General features: G+C 40.3%; 1 protein-coding gene across 8 annotated transcripts in view; it reads right to left on the minus strand.

Moving 5' to 3' along the window:
* The window catches only part of PARD3 (par-3 family cell polarity regulator), a 1,320,414-nt gene that overhangs the window by 694,519 nt on the left and 604,392 nt on the right, over positions 1–21,503 (minus strand). For all 8 annotated transcript variants that reach the window (XM_085631870.1, XM_085631866.1, XM_085631868.1 and 5 more), the window contains exons 6-7: positions 3,441–3,526; positions 1,279–1,362 (exon numbers count right to left, since the gene is read on the minus strand). In XM_085631870.1, the coding sequence (XP_085487996.1) occupies positions 1,279–1,362; positions 3,441–3,526 (170 nt within the window). The remainder of the gene's footprint in view (positions 1–1,278; positions 1,363–3,440; positions 3,527–21,503) is intronic.

The following is a 21,503-nucleotide window of genomic DNA, read 5'->3' on the forward strand; positions in this document are numbered from 1 at the left end:
TGATGTAAACCGCTCCATCCTTTAGGTACCATAAGGTACATCTCCAACGCTTGCATCCCTATTGCACTATTTACTATGGCTCAATTTGAAAGCACCAGGAACCACAATTTGTTGTTTCACAAAAATAAAAATCAGTGTAAGACTAATTAATTGCTTGGTGTCCTTTTATATGGACTACTCAATAATAAGAAGCAATACTATTGCCACCATTCACATCTGACATTCAAACCATTACGATCTTAGCTGCATGCTAAATAGCCATAACCTATTTAACAAACTTCGAAGAATAATACTTTATTTGCCTGTGCTAAAACATATTCCATGATCTTTTAATGTGCCCACGTGAAATTTATTTTATTGAGAAATACAATAACACAGATTATAAAGAAGGAGTTTTAAAGACTGAATAGTGTGAATATGTATGTGAAGCTGAATTAAAATAGGTGTGATATCAAAGGTGGGAGACTTTGGACTTCAATGTGCACATTTCATGTACATTTAAAAACAGACCTCATACTTCAGAATCTGAATAACACAAAATAAGTTACACATTAATGTAGTGGTGTGTATATGCCTCTGCATGTGTGCATGTCAGTGTTATAAGGGACCAAATACAGCACTAAACAAGAATCCCTTGTTTATGAGTGCCTAATGGGCAAAAACAAATAAAACTCAAATTTCTTTAAAAAAAAGTTTATTCATCACTTTTGAGAAATCCTACTTTAAGGCGACATCATTTTTCCTCCACTTATTAAGCATGTGGCCTGCAAACGAACACTTGTTTTTTGAGGTATTGAAAATTAACATATGCCATTCCTTTCCCTGAGGTCTTCATTATACCTCAAAGGCCTACCCTGCATAGCTGTCTTATTCTGCACCAGGCTCATTTTTCAGTCTTGAAGAGCACTTTCATTTCCACCCTGCTTGCAAGATACATATTCCCATCAGTTCTTTTGAATGCTGCTGTACTTCAAAGGTAATGAACGTATTCCAATAAATGCAGGAGTCAAAGATTTGGCAGGTGTGGGGAGAGAGAGATGAGGTGCTGAATTGAATATCTCGCAGTGCTAATTGAAATATGGATTTAAATGTCCTTATTTTTTTGTTAAATCATTACTGAAATAACACTTCATTGGAATCTAGCCCAGATGAGGTATCACTGTTCCTTTTTAGAAATGCGGCTTAACACATTCAGTGCAATAACAGCTACTAAGTTGTCCCATAATTAAGATAAAACACTGCAAGCTCTGACAATGAAATTCTTACACAATACATTACCTTCCGCCTCGAGCGCTGTAAGGCACTACATGGATTCCCAAAGGCCCTCCATCGTTCGAGACTTCCACAAGCTTTAGCATATCACTGTGAGACAATGATGAATGAGGGAGCGTGAACACGTACAGCAAATGAGCCAAAACAGACACGTACAAAGAAGTCTATTTCAGAACATTACAAAAAGATGAAGCAAACATACCTGAATATTAATCTGATGGCATGAAATGAGAACAACAATCAAAATGAATCCAAAAATAAATGATATGTAAACACCTAAATTAGTTCTTTGTGTTAACAATTTATGGCAGACCGCAGAAAAAAACTAATGTAAACATTTTTTACACTGGTATCTAAAAACTCTGTACCGGACATGTTTTCGAACTGTAAGTTCTACTTACAACCCAACTTTCCTGATGAGACAAAATGCAAAATTTGAATATCAGCAATTATATTTATGAAATAAATATTCTAATGTTATGCAACGTAAATCGATGCTCTGTTTGTATCCTACTTGATTTACAAATTAATATTCCGCGTCAACTCCCATCCCACTCTATGCAACCTTTAAGGGAGGCAGTCTAATTCATTGGGATCTTGTATGTGTTTAATTGACGAGATGTAATCTCATCAGCTACTTGCACAATCCTCTCCAGTGGCATCTCTCGAAGCCCAGAGGAGTCCGCTCATGCGGTCACTAAAGAGTATTACCCATCAATGTATGGGGTAGGTACCTCAGGATTTAAGATGTCACTGGGCAGCAGAGGGCAGAGAATGGCATTGTGTGGCCTAATTTTAAAGAAAATATCTCCTTCCAAATACCTCAAATAACTAGAAGGAGCACTAGGAATGTGGTTTTCGATAAAAAGCATTGGATTCTAAGAAGGTGATATTTAAAAATATATATGTATTGTGACCATCGCTAAAGGTTATAATTAAAATGACTAAGCCAAGCCTAACATTTCCCGCGAAATACACTTCCCTCTGAGGTACGTTGGGTTAACTCATGAGCAAAACCAGCAAATAGTGTTAAGCAAGGGATGTAAACTATTCTTTGAGACTTTTTTAAACATAGCTTTATATGTACCGCTAACTACAGAGTTAACTGCAGTGAATTGACTCATTGAACAGGCTAAGCTGAGCAGCATATAATGTGCTCGAAACAAACTGCATAGGGACATTAAACAGACCGTAACAAACATATGGTGGAGGGTATGGACGCTCCCCCCTATTTTTGCACATTCTGTTCTCAGTTTTAAAAAATACTAATACAAGAGAGAAAATAAAGTTAGATCCATATAGGATTGAGCAGTTACTCCCCGATACTGCTGCAGTTCATCAAATATGATCAAGAATGGTCCTAATGGGTTAATTACTTCAGAAACTAAAAGCATTTTTTAGAATGATTCAAAGAAACTACAACTTTAATCTAGACAGTTCGGTACGATAAGCATGGAAAAATAGGCAGTCAACTAAGTACTGTAGGGATGGATAATTTGTCTGCTCTGGTTTCATTTGTTCTTTATATTACTGACTTTCCCTATTTACATTAGTTACCTCACAGAAGAGAGGTATTCTCACTGATTGCTAACTCTGCACTAAATAAGGTGTGACCTGTTTAACAAGAGACAAAACCCCTTTGAGTTACTGATGTGTGCAACACTAGATCAAAGTTGACCTTCGAATCTTCAAAGATGCTACCTACAAAATGTTTCTGCACCCTACATACTTGATGTGCTTCCCCAGCTTGCATACTGGTCATACAAAGAGCTATTAAATCAAACACACAATTCAGTGCATGAGACAAATTCTGTTCTTAGAACAATGCTATTGAGTCCAACACATAAATTAATTCTGGCTCACTACGCTCAATTAATTTAATTTCAGCACAGTATGCGCATTCTAAAGGTATAGTAACATGATGAAACTACCTCTAACGAGGTATGTTAGTAATTTCCTTCAATATTCCATTTAAAAGTGCTGCACCTGATGAATCCTAGTGTCACACAGAGACCTCTCAACCACCCATGTGCTTTAATATACTGGACTATTATGAAGGCTATGGAGCTGACCAATGTCTTTTAATGCTCTAATTTGAACATTAGAGGGAAAGTGACAGCTCGATTGTGTACGACCTTGGAACTAGTATGCACTATAAATTGACTTACTCCAAGTGCAATGTATTATCTGCTCCAGTGTCTGCATGCCCAACCGGCTCAACTCTGCCATTGTCTTCGTCTGTTCCATCTTCCTCCTGGGAAAAATGACAAAGTACATGAATTATCCATACAAAGCTCTTACAATAAGTGAAAGGTATAAACACCACACTGCAGCAACTATTTTTTTTGCCATTTACTTATTTAATCTAAGTTATATAAAAAAAAGATAAGTGATACGACAACTTAAGCTCTGACATTTTAGCTTATATGTGGACAGCAAACTCACAACACGCCAGGTACCCTGGTACTCTCACACACAAACATTTAAACAAGAAAAACTAAATTGTGGGTGCAAAATCCCATTGTTTTACTGGCACGTGCACATACAATTTTCAGCTCTTTAAGAAGCCTAACACAAAAGTGTGGATTTTAAAAATATCAGCTTTTTTAGAGGACAGGATATTTCAGAAAAATGTGTCTGGATTGGTGCCATGCAGTATGGTGGCAGATTATGGCCGAGTTCTCATTATATCAGACCTGCGATAATAGCCTCTTTAATTATATTTGGGTTCATATTATATCAGAATTTGAAATCTAGTAAGGCTTTGATGTTTAAACTGTTCTGCAAATCTATATATGGGGGCTGGAAGTAGATGGGAAGGGGTAGTTCTGGGTTGGAAAGGAAATGTCCCATGTGTCTGTGCACACTTGGAAACTAATATGTTTAGGCTTTTCACCAGCTCCTCTCCAATATTTTCCTACACTGGAAAATATTGGATATTTACTTCTGGCAAACAGAGGAGCAAAACTTTTTACAGGGTGAGGATAAAAGGGGATGGAAGGAAAGTGAAGTTGCAGTCACTGCAAATTTTCACAAGTAAATATGCATATTCACTCTTGAAAAAATGTAATTGACAAAAGTTTTCTAAGAGTATAGTTTCCGCGCCTACTTCTGTAGACTCTCATAAGTTCCTGAAAGTTGTAATTCTGCATCAATGCAAGGACAAACATCTGCAGTTGCACTTTTGCAGCTTTAATATCAAGGTCCTCATTTTCATCCTGCCCAAAATGGTTATATACTGTTTCTACATTATTAACCTTTATTTTAAATATTGACATGCATCAAAGACGATTTACTAAATGATGCATGCAAAAAATGGAAATTAAAGTTGCTTACTATTGTAGAATTAATTTTTTAACCAAGTTGGAATTTTTTTGTACATTTTATTTTGAAATGCTGCTTTTATTCTAATGTATGCATTTGTATATAATAAGGGAGCATTATAGGAGCATTACAAAACTCAAAATGTTAAATTTTGCAAACATGTAAATGTTTTTATACTGGAGCCACAGTCAGTAATGAAAGCCGAGCTTAGAAAATTTCCTTAGACCACCCATCCTAATAGGAAAGGTTTTGGATTAATAAATTACATATACAAATGTAAACAACTTATGCATTTGGATATAAACCTTGCCCTAGTTGCAGATAATACCCTCTCCCAGCTTTGTACGGGAGCCAAAGGGGGTTAGAGCTGCAGTCCAGTGGATAAAATAAACACGAAATCTTATTGTTCTTGACCCCAAACAATATGTTCAGGGCTTCGGGCGATAGAAATTTCACACCCCAGCTGACAATTTGGCTTGAAAAAAAAATCCTATCTGACCTAGGAGAAAGTAAATTTGGAGGCATGATTAAAAGAGCGAAAAAAAATGTAAGGGCCTAGTTGTGACTGAATTTATAGTGTGTGCTATAAAAAAGCCTTAGAAAAAGCAAATGAATCAAAAGATTCCTATATGACCTTAAAGCAAAGCAGAACATCAACATGCAGGCTTCCTCGGTAGAGAATATGGTCAATAATCCTTTAGTATACCTTTGGTTCACTCCATAGTGAAACCACATTAAACATAATAATATATCAATGCTAGTTAGTCCTATCTTATCCCTCTTAAACGGTAAATACATACTGGCATGCAAACAGTAGGTTTAGCATTTTACCAATTCAATGATAAAATATGTGTTTTGAGGTTACACATAGTTTAATAAAATATACTAACTGCAATACGAAAAAGTACTTGAAAGTCTAAAAGGTTAATTGATGACTTTTTAAAAATAATCTACATTAAAAACAAATTTACTATGAAGGATAAATATAGAGCCCGACTTTTTACCTTGAACAAATGGGTGTATTAATAATATAACAGCCATGTTTGGCACATACTGTAGCTGGCAAACCGAATAGTTCACAATTGACAGCAAAGCATCCTATTTAGTACTCTTTTTTTGTCAGGCTCAAGATTCTGGTTAACAAGCATTACTTGCCTACTGCTTAAAAGAGAGATATAGCAAAAAAATACCATGTCACGCTAGAGTAAAATCAATCTTCAAGGAGACAGGCTTCAAGCTGTGAACCATCCAAGGATGCACAAAACTGAACTATATCTCAATGAGGCTCTGCATGCTTCCGGCTCTTCTTTTTTCCACACACACTCTTAGGATACGTCAAATGTGCGCTACTAACAGTATCTACCTTCATTTCAATAATTTAATATTTTGTCTCCCAGTGCCCGACGCCTAGCATCACACATCATATCGGTTGATTGGCGCCAAATCTCTAGTTCAGGAACCATGCTGTGCCCCAGATGCATACTACAATTTGATCACATGAGTAGATTAACTAGGTAAATTGATAGCAAGAACATGTAGCGGATGTAGAGTCTATCTGCAGAGGAAAGGCTGATTTATATTATATTTTCTCAGGCAAAAATACAAATGAATGTAAATGTTAGAATGAAAACAAATATTTGAACATTATTTATCTATTTGAAAAGTGTTATAAAGCATGAACAAGACCCAGACGGGTATCAGAGCGCTGTACAAAACTAAAGTTGACATGTAGACACAATATTAGTACAATACAATCCGGAACATAAGAGGAATCTGTCGCATGAGAGTAAATGTGGGTGCAAGGGGAAGAAGAGGTAGCAAGTGAACAAACCGGTAAAAGCCCAACTCGATGGGGTCGAGGAGTTTTAGCATCCAACTGTTTCCAAATAACGATGGAATACATTTTAAGCCCTAAGTAAAATTGATTGTCAAGCACATATATCAAACACAATTGTCACGCATACATTTCAACACACAAATTAAAAATGAGTGTCTAGCGAATGACATAGGGGCTATTGTTGATGAAGTTCTTCCAACAGTAGCCATTTCACCTGTTTTTTTAATGAAGCAGTCGAGGAATTGGCTCTGATCTCGGTTGGAAGGGCAGTCCAGATTTTTGGAGCCAGCCCTGAGAAGGTACGAATGTAAGTTCTTTTTTTGTTGATTTTCGCTGGTTTCAGAAGTAGGGTATTGGAGCTTCTTAAGTTTTGCCTTAATTTGAACAGTTATTAGAACACCAAATAATTTTTTTCATACTTTTTATTCTCTTTCAAAGTAAAACGTAAAGAGTTTACATTTACAAAAAAAAAATATTACAGGAAAAATCCAGTGCAGTACAGAGGTCTTTCGGCAACGATGGTGTTCAAAAATACGTGCTCCAACAGGTATACATGGAAGACATAAAATTCCCCGACACTCCCATACTCGGCCACCCCAGCCCTGGGACTATCTGTACCAAATAATTATCAGATCTTCTCTTCTGCAGGTCTCGTTACAAATCAGGATTCCTTCCTTGGGACCTATTTTAGTCCTATTCCATAGGGAAGCCACACCTGTGTAAATCTGTTTCTCCACTGGCATGCACCAGTCCATGCCCCTTCTACATAGTGTCAGGATCGGGTATATTGTCTTGCCCCCATTTTCAGCTATACTCTAACGGGTTACCATTGTACAGGTTTATTTGTGTTTAGTCAAATCTATCTCCTTTTTAGTCCCTAACATTGCCATAGTAGGTCATAGTGTGTCCTTTGCACCAAGAATGGAAGTCAACTCTGAATGAACCTTCAGCCAAAATGCAGCCTGCAGGGGTTCGGAGGAGTTTCATCTTCGAGAGAATCACGCTATAGATTGTGCCATATTTTCTACATGAAGTATTAGACTAACTTTTGTCACTCAAAATAAGTGCATATATGTATAATGCCAGAAACCGTTCACAGGCTAGAATCCACAAACTATACAATCACTTATACCAGAAGATCTGAAATTCAGATAATTAGCCAACGTATCAGTTTACAGTACGTTAATATCAGAAAATACTTTGAGATATAGTCTGGCAGTTACCATTACTGCATTACCTTCTGAAATGCAAAAAGGCATGCAATTACACCACAGTGAAGTCAAATATGGATTGTTGCACTACGTACGAAAATCTTGAAACATTGATTTTTGTATGCAAAAAAAAATAATTATCGTATTTATGGCCAACACTAAGTAGTTCAATCAAAGAAATGTTTGGCAAAGTAATAAAAGTAAAGAATAACATTAGGGTAATTTTTAGGTACATCAATTTCTTAAGTGGTGTAAATTAATCCTCTCTTAGTAAACTATTTGGGTATCAATGTACACAAGCCATCAAGCCAACGTTCGCCTGGTAGTCCAACGTGATTTTCCAGCAGTGTTTTTCTGCAGGGCACTGAAATGGGTACAGAAAATTTAGCATGTTGACTTCACTTCTGCATCCATGGAGATAAGTTAATTGGCTTAACAGGTCCATACAAAGTCTTAGGTATGTATGCCATTATTATGGTCACTTGGCTGATGGATTAGCAGTGAAGCAAAATACCGCTGCATTAAAACATTTGGTTAGCTGGTAAAATAGATAAATAAAGCACTGCCAGCCTGACTTGAAGGGAGCGAGACAGACATGCTAGATTTGGTTAACTTAGTTAAGCAGACTTTTCTACCAGGCCTTTCCCCGCTATGTTTGCTACAGTACAGCACCACCCTAGTGACTTACAGCATCACCATTTATAGCACCACTTCAACAATGAGTCAATATGTCATTACAAAGATACTGCTGTCGGGCCACAGGATTCAGGAAGAGAAAAGAGAACCCTCTGAAAAATGATCACTCAGAAGCAATGTGGTCAAGGGAGCAAATTTTACCAAATGTTTTTTTTTCTAGGGACAGCTATTGACACATTGTTGCTGCTCCTCCACAGTGCCAAGAGCTGTGGCTTGAATGGAAAGTAGCATGGTACCGAAGCGGACTACACTGATCAAGGTTTTGTTGGAACGTTGATCCGGTCGCATAGAAGTAGTAACTTGAGGGCTTGAAGCTACTGAAAAATAGATTAAAACTAAACTGATCTCAATGCTTGCTAGTTTTGCCTCTTCCGGCTCTCCACTTTAAAAAAGTAGAGTTGAGAACGAGCATTAACATGCGGCAGCTGGATATAGTTTGTCCTTGAACTTATTTGGCTGGCTTTATTAGCGTTGAGAAATTAGTACAGGAGAAATTATTCAGCCAACCTAATAGTGATAAAGAAATGGAAAAAGAGCATTGTACTCAAAATATTTTCAGAATGGAGTAGCTGTAATACGGTCTGTGATAGCGCTGGATACCAGGGTACTACCGCTGAAATAAGAAGAGCGTCTCAGCAGAAACCCACTGAGCTCTTTATGTAGCACAGATTGGTTTGTTCCACACCAGATACAGCACCATCCTTCCTAGGATCCAGCCGTCCCTCTTGAAAGTATACTGTGCTCTCATGACAAGGGCATCTCCTGTGATATTATTGGATACTCACCCAGTCACACCTCTTTGTAGTCTTTGAACTGGTCGGCCATCAAACCCTGATCAACACGTTCCTAAAAGAACGGGCGTCCATGGTGTTGTCCTTCAGTTGAACATCAAATCACATCCTGTTCCAATGACCAACTCGATGTCTGCCGCCTTACCAGTGACCTGCAGTGTACCATAGCTTATCCTGTCCATTTTACTCATTAGCCTCCGTATGGATACCGTGGAAGTCATAGCGACCAACAAGAGCATTCAGATAAGTCAAGTAGGTGGATGACACCCATTTCTCATTAAAGTGCACAATAAGAAATCACACCACTTGGCCTCAAAGGCCGCTACATCGCCATCAATGTGTAGAATCTTAAGTTGCACTTAAAACTCACCATTGTGAAGGCACAGTTTGTGCTAATCAACAGCATCTCTCTTCAGAAAGTACGGGTGGTTCTAAGCAACAATCACTGACTGCTTCACCCCAGCTTGCAAAATCACATCTAACAAAAGAAAAAAGACAGACCACCTGCCACCAACCCATGATGCTTTTCAAAGTGAAAACTTGTATCCTTGACCCAGACTTCTGAGCAGCCATTCATGGCTACTCACCAGGCAGATCCTCTGGTTGTGTTTTTTTTAGAATGGCAAGCAGCCTACCACTTAAATCCTACCATAATTTCAAAACCGGTCTCAAATAGGCTAGGCTTTGATGAATAATTAAAACGCAATAATCCATTAATTTTCCCTTGATCCAAGCTAGTGTTATGACCGTGGCTATCTCAGTGATACTGCACCTTGCACACAGTAAACATTTTTTTGAAAAAGCATTGAAGCCACTGACAATCACTTATCAACCCTATTATGTGTCGCTGGGCACCATGGTCCATGTTCTTGTAAACTCACAGAGCATCCTGAAAAACTCAGACTCCGTGATCTAGAAGCTCGATATGTAAAACAAGACCCATGTTTCTCCTCTCCTTCATGTACCAGAACTAAGCAACGAAACATGATTCATAGGTGGACAAAACATGGCTCAAGGTTACAACCTTCAGTTGCATGCCTATTCTGACCCCTTGCAAAACAATTGTATATGCCTAGTCCATTAGAGTCGTTTCACTTCTGTGAAAAAAGTTTTAAGCTCAGTTCACCTCAACATCAATAGAAAGACAGGCAAACTGAAGCTCCATTTAGCCATGTTCATGAAATATTACCCCAGTTTAATGAAATACAAAGTGGCAACCTGTCTAAAGATGCTTTCCTCAAGCAGCCTAGAGGAAGCATACTTTAACATACTGTTGTTGGGTTCATTAGAAGCACAGTCAGTTTGACTGACAGATCATTGAGCAGTATGTGCTCATATCTTAGTTTTCTCTTCAAGCTGGTGACCTCAGGAATTTCATTTTTTATTCAACAATTGCTAATCACTATATGGCACCTGGTGTTTACATGACAGCTCATGTTGAGCCAATGTGCAGCTCTACAAACCATGCAACACTTTAACATATTACTAAAAAGTGAACATGCTTAACAATAACATCAGGCAAAACATCTCAAGATGATTTCGCTATACACAGCAAAATCTCCTCAGACACACCAGAGCGTCCGAATAAACAACTGCAATGTAGCACAAAACAAACATTAGCTAAACATGATCACACAGAACTGTTAAAGTCAATATCAGATATGGCAATAAATGTATTACTGTCAAGGAGCCTCCTAGAGATGTAATTCTATGCTCATTATTAGTCTTTCGTCTTCCCCACCAATACCCAATGCTTTGCAAGGAAGGCACTCCACAACCATGCAGTCTATCAGCCATGTCCGCAAGACCCAGCTCAGAGCAAAACATCTAGGACTAAAGAGCATTAGAAACCCACACAAGTGATAGCAACAATCTACATAGAAGAAACAACACAACACTCAAAGAAGGGTTAAACCAGTATGCTTGAAAGCATTCTCAATCTGAACATGAGAAAGGAGAACAAAAGACCCATTTTATTTTATATACAAAAAAAAAACACAGGAATGGCAGTTAACTGAATTTATGTAATTTAACCTTGACATTATCTTACTTTACACAGAAGCAGAGATTCGATGAGGGGCTTTGGAATTAGTATTTGCAGCATCCAAATATGTATTTTTCAAAATGTATATACAATGAAATACACGATGCTTCCTCAAACATGGAAAATCTACTTCACAATAAAAAATATTGTTTGACACTATATATACACATACTCAACATATCGGTTTGGTCTTGGTAACCATCACATTTTAGGTACATCCTTTTAACTATGGACCTCAATCCCTCCGCCCCTGCATAAATAGGGAAATCAAATAAAATGTATAAAGGCCATCGAGATACTACTCTAATCTCTATTAAGGCTAGCGCCATGAGGCTGTATTGTACTATAGCGCCAAAAAGAATTGAGGGTCCAAACCAACCAATGTAAACTCAATTGATTAGAACTCTCAAAGCAACTGTTCAGAATAAGGTGCACTGGCTTTTAAAAATGTTAACTCCTTTATTGATTTTTCATTGTTACTAACCAACAAACATTAGAATCTACCTTACGTTCAGTCATACGGCGGAATACTGTGACTACAACCACTGCGTTTGAAGTTTCAACTCCTCCGTTCCAATAGTGCATAATGAATCTTAACATCCACTATCTGAACAATGCAGCAGAATGGTTGTGGCGTTTCGCTTCAGAGGGTAGCAGCTACTACACATAGTCACAACATTACTACACACTATCTAATCCACTCTCATACCATGCCTTGACATAGGATATATTCAGTCCCACTAGACTTTTATGGCATGGGAAAAACAAATTATGCTGCATGGTTGACTAAATTATGCGACAAGACAGGAAAAATTATCCAGAACAAGGCAGCATATTTTGTGATATTACTTCGTCATTTTTACACACGTTAACACTGTCTAGGTAAAGGTCTCATGTAATTATTGTCAGTTAAACACCCAAATTCAGCACTAAGCAACAGAAAGATGGCCAGTCATCCTTTGTAAGGGGCCTTCAACTGCATGGTGGTTAGATCCGCTGTGTTTAAGGACTTTTGATCAGTTTGAGCAGAAACTTTAAAACTAAATCTTCAAATTACGCTGAACATGACGAATTACGAGGCAAATGTGGCAAAATCATTATACATAAACTGCAATGGTAATAAATCACACAATTCCAGTGGCCCTAGATATATTTCAAAGACGCGCGAGAGCATTAGAGGACAACTAAGAAATAATTCACTATTCGTTTAGAGGAGTCATGACACTAGCTGACAAGAGGCGCAAACCACAGAGGCGATCATAGGTGAAAAGTATAATAAATTGTTGCATTTGTTAAGGTTGCGCGTATTTCGAAAACAAAAAAACTTGAGGTCCACAGCTACGTTTCATTACACATACGTTTGTGGGAAGTTGGGGTGCGCAGCAATAACATCCAGAGGCATAGGTCACCTTAAACTTCAGGTTTAATATCAAGGTGCAGAAACCCCATCCACCCTGTGCTCCTGCCTGACATCAAGTGCTTAACAGACTCCCAGCAACGTTCTGCATTCCAATCTGAGGCAGGAGGGCAGAGGCGAGGCACATAATAACAAAGGCTAAAGAAAAGCATTATGCGTCAATATCACAATATGCTACTGTCATTTTGCATTCGGTACAACAAAGAATGACAGGTGGTGAGCTAGAGGAACGCAGCTGTGTGTGTGTACTAGTGACAACAATACACCCGTGTGTGTGTGTGTACTAGTGACAACAATACACCCGTGTGTGTGTGTGTGTACTAGTGACATCAATACACCCGTGTGTGTGTGTGTACTAGTGACAACAATACGTGTGTGTGTGTACTAGTGACAACAATACGTGTGTGTGTGTGTACTAGTGACAATACGTGTGTGTGTACTAGTGACAATACGTGTGTGTGTGTGTGTGTGTGTGTGTGTGTGTGTGTGTGTGTGTGTGAGAGAGAGAGAGAGAGAGAGAGAGAGAGAGAGAGAGAGAGAGAGAGAGAGAGAGAGAGAGAGAGAGAGAGAGAGAGAGAGAGAGAGAGAGAGAGAGAGAGAGAGAGAGAGAGAGAGAGAGAGAGAGAGAGAGAGAGAGAGAGAGAGAGAGAGAGAGAGAGAGAGAGAGAGAGAGAGAGAGAGAGAGAGAGAGACACACAGAGAGAGAGAGAGAGACACAGAGAGAGAGAGAGAGAGAGACACAGAGAGAGACACAGAGAGAGACACAGAGAGAGAGAGAGAGAGAGAGAGTATATACACACGAGTGACAAAAAAACACCCCGGTTAGCTGCGACCCAAGCACTCATTAAACTATGCCAGCAGAGAGAATTTGCCATCGTGTCTAAGTCAAGAAGTCTCACAGACCACCGACGAGCACCTGGCAGGAACAGTAAGACTTTGCCCAAAATCAAAACCTTGAACCCCGACCCCCCCCCACCCCACCCCCCCTGACGCTTTTCAGAACGCCTGGGCTAGTTCCATACACTTCTGTTCAGAGTATGTATTGAGCCAGATTGCGTGCATGGTGTGCTGAACTTAGCTCACAAGCTTACACTAGTCACATTTTACCGCACTGTAGAACCTCCCAAATCAATTGCAGTGGTAGGTATTCTTAGAAGGTTCTATCACTGCCTGGCCATTAGATTGTATGCCATTCGCATATTACCCATGCCTGTCTCTCTATCGCACAACGCCCTTCAAAAGTCTTGACCAGTTACCCTGTAGGAGTCAAAGTCTACATATCCGGTTCTGCCAGCGAGCCAGCCATAGGGTGTCTATGGTTAAGTGGATTGGCCAGTAGCACCCACAATGGACCTCTCGTTAGGCCTTAAACGTATGGTCTGACAGCACACATGGCTATAGAGGTTTTGTGTTACAATACAGAAATCAAGTGCAGTACCGGATAATCCCGATAAATACTACTTTTATTTCCCATCAGCTTAACCAGGCCTCAACAAATGACAATAGGGGCATTTACCAATATCAGAGTGAAATAAGATCTCATGTTGGCAGATACAATTGCCATAGTGATGAAGACTGGTGATGGAAAGGGACTTCATTGCCATCTCTGCGATGAAGGCTCATCCACATCTGGTTCAGCGCTGCACATCTGGAGATAACACAACCATCAGGATGTGCAGAAATGAGGAAGAATAGAAGATGCTAAAACAATACCCCATGTTATTTGCATAAACAGAGCTGATCTGGTGTGTGCAGCTGATGGCATTGGCACCTTCCCCAATACAGCAGTAGAAATCCGAGGACAATGCGAGACGAAGAAATGCAGAGGCACTGCCGGGTCCGCCCCTGCACAAAAACACAAATCAGATGCATTGTGCTCGGTGGTCACACTCCTAACGAACAGCTGCCTTCTGCTGAGGTCACATTGTGTAAATCCTATTGAATTTTTGCTTCATTGTTAGCAGATGATAAACCGCAGCTGCCCCCTTTGTCTTCCAAGGAGTGGTTGGAAAGGAAAGGAGGGGGTTGGGATTGGAAGAGATCCTGCTTTGCCACAAGTTAAGCCTACTATTCTCACAATGGAGCCGAAGGGAAGTGGATGTGTGCAAACTGATCCTGCAGATAGCATTATGGTGCTCTGGTACCTCAGGTGTCAGACACTTTCATGAATTGTGTATGGAGGGTCACTGTGGTGCACATGCAAGACTTGCATGCTCTTTGGTGTGTAATAGATTACATGGGTGTCCCTTTGGCAAATGAGACAACTTGCATGCCCACAATATTAACTTTTTCTGCATCTTTTATTTTCATAATTTATAACACTTTGATTTATGTCTGCTTGTTAGGCCACAAGGATGTCTACGTGTAAGATAAACACAGTATCGGCAAATATCATTAGAGACAAATGGATGGGAAAAATAACCTGGATAACAAGCTATGGTATGTGGATAAAAAATAGAACTGAGGCCTGCACAGTTCAAAGTGGATTCATTTCTCAAGCGGGGGCTTCTCCAGCACATTTACTAACCCGCCCCACCAAATCCTGCCTCCATGTACACTCCCATAGACACACCGCCTGCCCAATGTGAGCCTCAGTTGGGTCCTCCAACCTACAATTCTCCTACTACCAACATCCACCTACCTACCAGTGCCACAATGACAGCCCAAAAGCATAAACAAACCCCCTCTTAGCAGGCAGTGCCTCTCCACTTTCCCAGTATGAGTCCTCACTGCCAAATTCTATGCAGCCCTATTAGATCTCCATCGACAGCTTCCAAGATTCTTGCTTCTCTCACACTAACCCCCATTCCTATCCTACACCTCACCAGCCCCAGTATGAGCCTTGAATTAATGTCTCTACATGTTTGACTACTGTGTTGAGGTTTTGCTCACATACATGCCCACTGCCTGGCGACTGGCTTCCAGACAGGCCCACATATCATGTAATGTCACTTGACTGCTTCCAACATTGGGCTGAACTCCTTCCTTCCCCTCCTTACAGTAAACCTGTAAGATGAAGCTTCTGCTGTGAGCCATAACACCCACCTACTGTTACCCTTTACAACCAAACCATAGAAACATCATTTTATGTTGTGGTACACAGTCTTGTGTCTTCTAGCTGAGAACATGACAATTCATAGTTTTTGCTATGTGAAACCACACTGACCTGTGCAAAGAAAGCACAGCTTGGAACATGGCTCTGCTAAACAAACCTCTTGATGATTGGGTATGACCTAAGCAAATAAATTCTTCCTTCGCATGTTAAGTGGCTACAAGCTACACATTTAAACATGCAAGGAAAAGAAGCACAGAGGATGCGAGACAATTTATAGGAGATACTGTATGTCTTTAGGAAGGCAGAATTGACCAGTATTCACGCCAACACCTACACCATAAGCAATAACCCTCTTATTTCATTCATCATTGCTAGCTTCGGTAGCACAAGTTAACAACATCCTCAATTTAGTTAATGCACTGCAATAAAGGTGGAGATTTAGCACTGTAAACATAAAAGCACTTCAGCACCATCAAACAAATAATCACTAAATTAGACATCCTCGTTCTTCCACAACTTTTGTGTCCATTTAAGGTGGACATGCACAAGCTGTTGTCACCACTAGGCACACAAAGGATTCCTGGAAAAACAGATACACCAGTAAATAAGAGTTCTCCAAGAAAGATGTTCAGAAACTACTACTGACACAGACATAGAACGCCACAAAGATCCTAGGTTTGAAGATCTACATTAGAGCGATTGAGCTGTTCACTTTTGAATCCTTCTATCCAAATGCTTGTATTCCACTCTCCATTGAATTGATCCCCAGACTCCAGTGCCAGTTTAAGTACCAATTGATGTCCCAGTTTTGGACCCAGGTCCATATTTGATTTATTCTGATCTGAGTCTCCAGCATTGACTCTAGTTTCCTTTGTCTTGGTCTGTCTTGCGTTACAAAGTCTGGTTTACACGCATGTAGTTCTAATAATAAATCACTGAGTTTTTTCTTCTTTGGAACTTCACTAACTTGTTCTTATTGAATTTTCGTTTCCATGGGTCCTGCGTGGCCCACTTGTGCACCTTTCTTTTTAGACCTGCTGGCACCTTATTTTATATTAATTTTGAGACTGTTTGGTGCTTTGAAAGGAAAGAAGAATGCACCTGTTCCATGACAAACAAACGAGTGCGTTGATGCAAAACCGACCATTAACAGAACTCTTACATAGGCACCAGTGTTCTCATTCTTTTCCTCTGCACTACAAAACAGAAGGGTACGCAGAAAGCGTTATGCAGGTGACATTTTTTAATGTTGTGAGACTGAAAATTGTATTATGAGAAACTCACTTAGCATGTAAAAAGAAATATCAAGCATGGAGTGCAAACTGCTCACTACCTTACAAGGCTTAGAGGGAACTGGCAAACTCAATAAATACCGCCTTTATACTGAGAGCGATAAGCTATTGGTTGTGTCAATGCTTGTTTGTAAAACATTTCAAACTACTGTAGCGCAAGCAAGCCGATATAGTAAGGTATCTCAAAATTGTACATTGAATTCAATCATTTCGGTCTTTATAAATGATAGGATAAGTGTGAACAGAATTTAAAAACACTTAGGAGATTAAACGACAAATGCTTGCCTAATTTACTTTCTAAAGGACATGGAATTGGAACACATGCTCAAAGTCATTTGGTCCTCTGTAAAGCCCTTCTTAGACTAGTTATGCCTAAAATGCCAGCTGAGTCGGGGCAGAAGCCCGCCCCTGTCCCAGTGCCATAAAAACGTTTTTGTGCAAGATATGGAATGCTGACGATATAACAGAAACAACTCTTAAAGCCTGTTTTAGTCAGAAAAAATATATCTGTTGCTGTGCTTTTACAACTGTGATAGGTGGGGAGCTCTATAAAACATGGGAGGCAAGTATTTGAGGGTGGAAGCATCGTAGGTAGAGAGAACAGGAAAACACATGCACTCTTATGCAGAGCTGAATGAAAAAGAAAAAAGTAGTGCCCTAAATCTGAAGCAGGAGATGGATACAAATCAACCAATCAAAAAGGTGGTAAAGAGGATATGCTTGAGCTGAGCAACAAGCACAAGAAACTCAAGAGAAGTCACTGAATAAGAAGAAACCAAATCAGAGTGACAATAAAACCAAACAACAGTAATTAATGGGCGAGCTCTAACTAAGCCCACAGTACGTTTACGAGTCGGTTAAAGAGGAGGCCTTGAGCCACAGACAGCTAAACGCTATATGTGAGGTGAGACCTAAACATTGGTTAGGGAACTTGAACAAAGGCAATGAAAAAACAACTAAAAAGATGAGGCGGTTTTAGCAGTTCTTTTTCTGTGAAAAAATAATTAGGATTACTATGACCAGTAACAGCAAGTGTGCCTACTCAGCATGGGGCCTGTCCAGTACCCTTCCTTGCGCTGTACATATTTGAAAGAGTTGGGGGGCTATGGCAGAGAAGAGCAGTAATTTGGGGGGGGGGGTATTATGAACAAAAGAGAGGAAGGGAGAGTATTAAGTTTTAATAGGCCTCATCCAGTTGATCTGGTGATGCGCTCTACCTTATGCCTCTGTCCTACGGCTTATGCGCACAAGAGCATATGAAGCGTCTCCACACCATTGAAATTAGAGGTTTTTTATAGAATCCAAACAAGCTGCTTACACAGCTGGGTCCCTGGTTATCCGGGACATTAAAAACTTCCAAAAATGTAATAAAACAGATTTAAGTGGTCATGTATTATCTTTATCGTAAATTTATGTCGGTTTTTAGGACATTTCGAGTGTTAAATTATTCAGTATTTCACAACAGAAAACAAGTATTTCAACAACAGAGGTTGGACAGCAACAACGTTTTTTTTGGCACAATGTGCTTTTTACTAAAATTGCTTATTTCGCATACACTTCAAGGGAGTGCGGAATTTTAAAATGAACATTGTTAACTGATATGGGGAGAGGAAATGAAGATAATGTTCCATCCCAATTGCTATTATTTCCCAAAATAGCCGACAGCAGCATCTGCAGGAAAACAGCTCAATGAGAGCGGGGGAAGGGGTTAAACCTGGCCTGCGTCCCAAAATTAACAACTTTAGCCCATGCAGAGACACAGCGATCATTAGTGCAGCAGGTGCTGTGGCACCCGGGCCGCGGGGGCCCACTGGGCCTCAATTATGGTGTTTTTGTGTTACGCCTCACAGCACCCTCCTAGGTAGGCCTGGGCAAAAATTTCGTTCCGTTCGCGGAAATTGCGATATTTTGACATTTTTGCGTTCCGCGGAGAGCGCGAAAATGTCAAAAATTCCGGTTTCCGCAGCTTGGCGATAATTTGTTTCTTGCTCGCGCTGTAAAATGATACATTCTCGCGCGCGCGCGATCGCCTTACCTGAATCCCTGCGTTCGCCGACAAGTTTTCTTGATCCGGTCGCGTTCTCCATGAGATGTTGTATTGTTTTTAGCCATTTGCGCTGTCTCGCGACAGTTCGCGCCCGCAGTGACGTCATGCGTCGCGCGATCACGTCTTTCTTCTCGCGATCATGCACCGCGAGAACAACTCAAAACAAGATGGCCGCGCCCGCAAGCAGCCACATGGGTAAGTTGGCGACCCGCAACCATGCAGAAAATCGCGCGAACATGCCGGAAAAAAACTTCCGCATCTTCGCGATATTTCTGCTTGTTTGCGATAATTTTAAACATTCTCGCGATAATTTGCGAAGGTTAATTCCGCAAATTCCGCCCACCCCTACTCCTAGGCCACTACCGGGAATTACTTACTATTGCATACATGCTACAAGTAAGTATTTCAGAACAGTGCTGACATTGTGCGGTCACAGAGGCGAGCCGCTGCCACCGGAGCACTTTGACCCATCCTAGTATACCAGTGTATATTTTGTACAGGTGGTTTAAGATGGTGGACCAGGACATTCATTCTGGGGACAAATACTTATTTTTTATGGTAAATCCTTGATCCAGAGTAAGAAAGAGAAAGGTAGAATTGGGAAAAATTAAGAGAACAAAAAATAGGACGCAATGGGAGAAAACGGATGAAACAACACCTCCGTGAGTGAGAAGAAATGTAGGGCGGTGGAAGGAAGAGGCATGAGTTAGAGTCACTTGTCCAAGCTGCCAGACAGGCTTGTGCTGCTGATGGATTTAGGAACATATAAAGTACCCTTTTCATCCTCAACCTGCATCTGGTTGTGTTCAACATGGAAAGCGCCAACCCCAGGGAGATCGGTTCTTACTTGACGGACCGTACTTCGATCCCCTGTGGCTCAGATTGGAGAATGCAAGTAGAGTTCCATCTATTGGCCGCTACACTGTTCACCCAATGCCATCACTAAAATGCCAGTCCAAGGTCAGTGACAGAGGCCTTTTCCTAAGAAAATGGATGTCTTTAACCATAGATGCTTATTTAGTCTCTAAGTCCTGTATCACCTCCTCAAGAATATTGCACCTCCTTCCACAGTTCCTCGGTTGAAACATTGACATGCAGCCCGAGGACTCGCAATGCTGAGACTTTCTCCTCATTCTGTAGAACCTACATTTTGGGCTTAAGCTGAGTAAAGTTATAGGCACAGTCTTCGTTTTTTTGCACAGAGAGAGCGTTCATTCCTAAATCCATGCTGACGTCATCTAAACTGTGCAAAGCAGTATTAAATCCTGTTGCTGAGACGCTTTATATTTCGAGTCGTTTTGCGACGTAAACTGCTTATTTCCATTAGATTCATTTTATGCAGGTGGAAACTGTTCTCATGTTAAGTGCTCGAATACCCTTTGGGTCATGTTTGCGCTATATAAAACTACAAAAATAAATACAAATAAAACCTCTAAATTCACTTTCACAAAGCTTTCTTTCACCAAACACCATCCTCTTGATCCATGATTCCCACCTCTGCCTCCATTTTGTGTGGCCTTATACTCATCCAAAGACCATTTGAAGGCGGAAACTGCCTTGAATGCACTTCAAGGCGCTTTATAGTTCCAGCAGTGTTTCCCTGATTAAGGGTTCTCTATGAGTCAGAAAAGTCTCCTGGTGGCCTCCTACATCTACCCTGTGAAACAGCGAGTCAGGAAGAGCAAAAAGGAATAGTTTAACCTCGAACACCTTAAATCACAATTTCTCCGCACCTACCCTAGTGTGAACTAGGTGAGCTTCCAGGGGTGGTCGATCAGAACCCTAGTGACCAGTGATGTCAAACTTGAAAGCAGACACCAGGATGTTCTACTCATAGCAAGCCTCACCAAAGAAAGAGCCACAATGTCTCCTGCACACCACCGCGTTCTACCGTGCAAACGGATGCCAGCAGCTACCATTAGAAGAGCCTCACCGGCCCTCATCTGGCCAAGCTAGATTGGGACAAATCCTGCTTTCTCGCTTTAGGATCACGACAGCTTATGTTCAGCACAACCAAACTTTCTTGCTATCAACACCATAACTCGGACCATAACGTTGGAGTGGGAGCTAACTGGGGAGTTTGCTACATCATGGTCGCAAATGAAATGTGCTTTATAAGCATTAGGTACGCTCTAAGCCAGATACCTTCACCTATAGGGAGGAACAGACAGACACACACACACACACATTCATATTTTCAACCCAGGAGGCGACATGAGCTAAAAGGTGTAGAACTTGGTTCTCTTGGCAGGCAAAAATAAAAAATTGCTATATTGAGGGACAATTTACATTTAAAGGTATTTTGTTTTGCCCTATAAGCCATTGATAATGTCAAGGATATGCCTACATATACCGATTTGATGCCAAATGCTGCTCTCTGTGTATTTGTAATTTGTAAACTTAAAAATAAAGTTTAAAAAAAAGGTATTTTGATGAGGCATAACATATATCCTTCTGTGGGACATAGGGATCTGTCCATCTGAGCACATGAGCAGTGCACTCAAACTCCTCGTCCTT

The sequence above is a fragment of the Triturus cristatus genome, chromosome 10 (genome assembly GCF_964204655.1).
Source record: "Triturus cristatus chromosome 10, aTriCri1.1, whole genome shotgun sequence".
Lineage (NCBI taxonomy): Eukaryota > Metazoa > Chordata > Amphibia > Caudata > Salamandridae > Triturus > Triturus cristatus.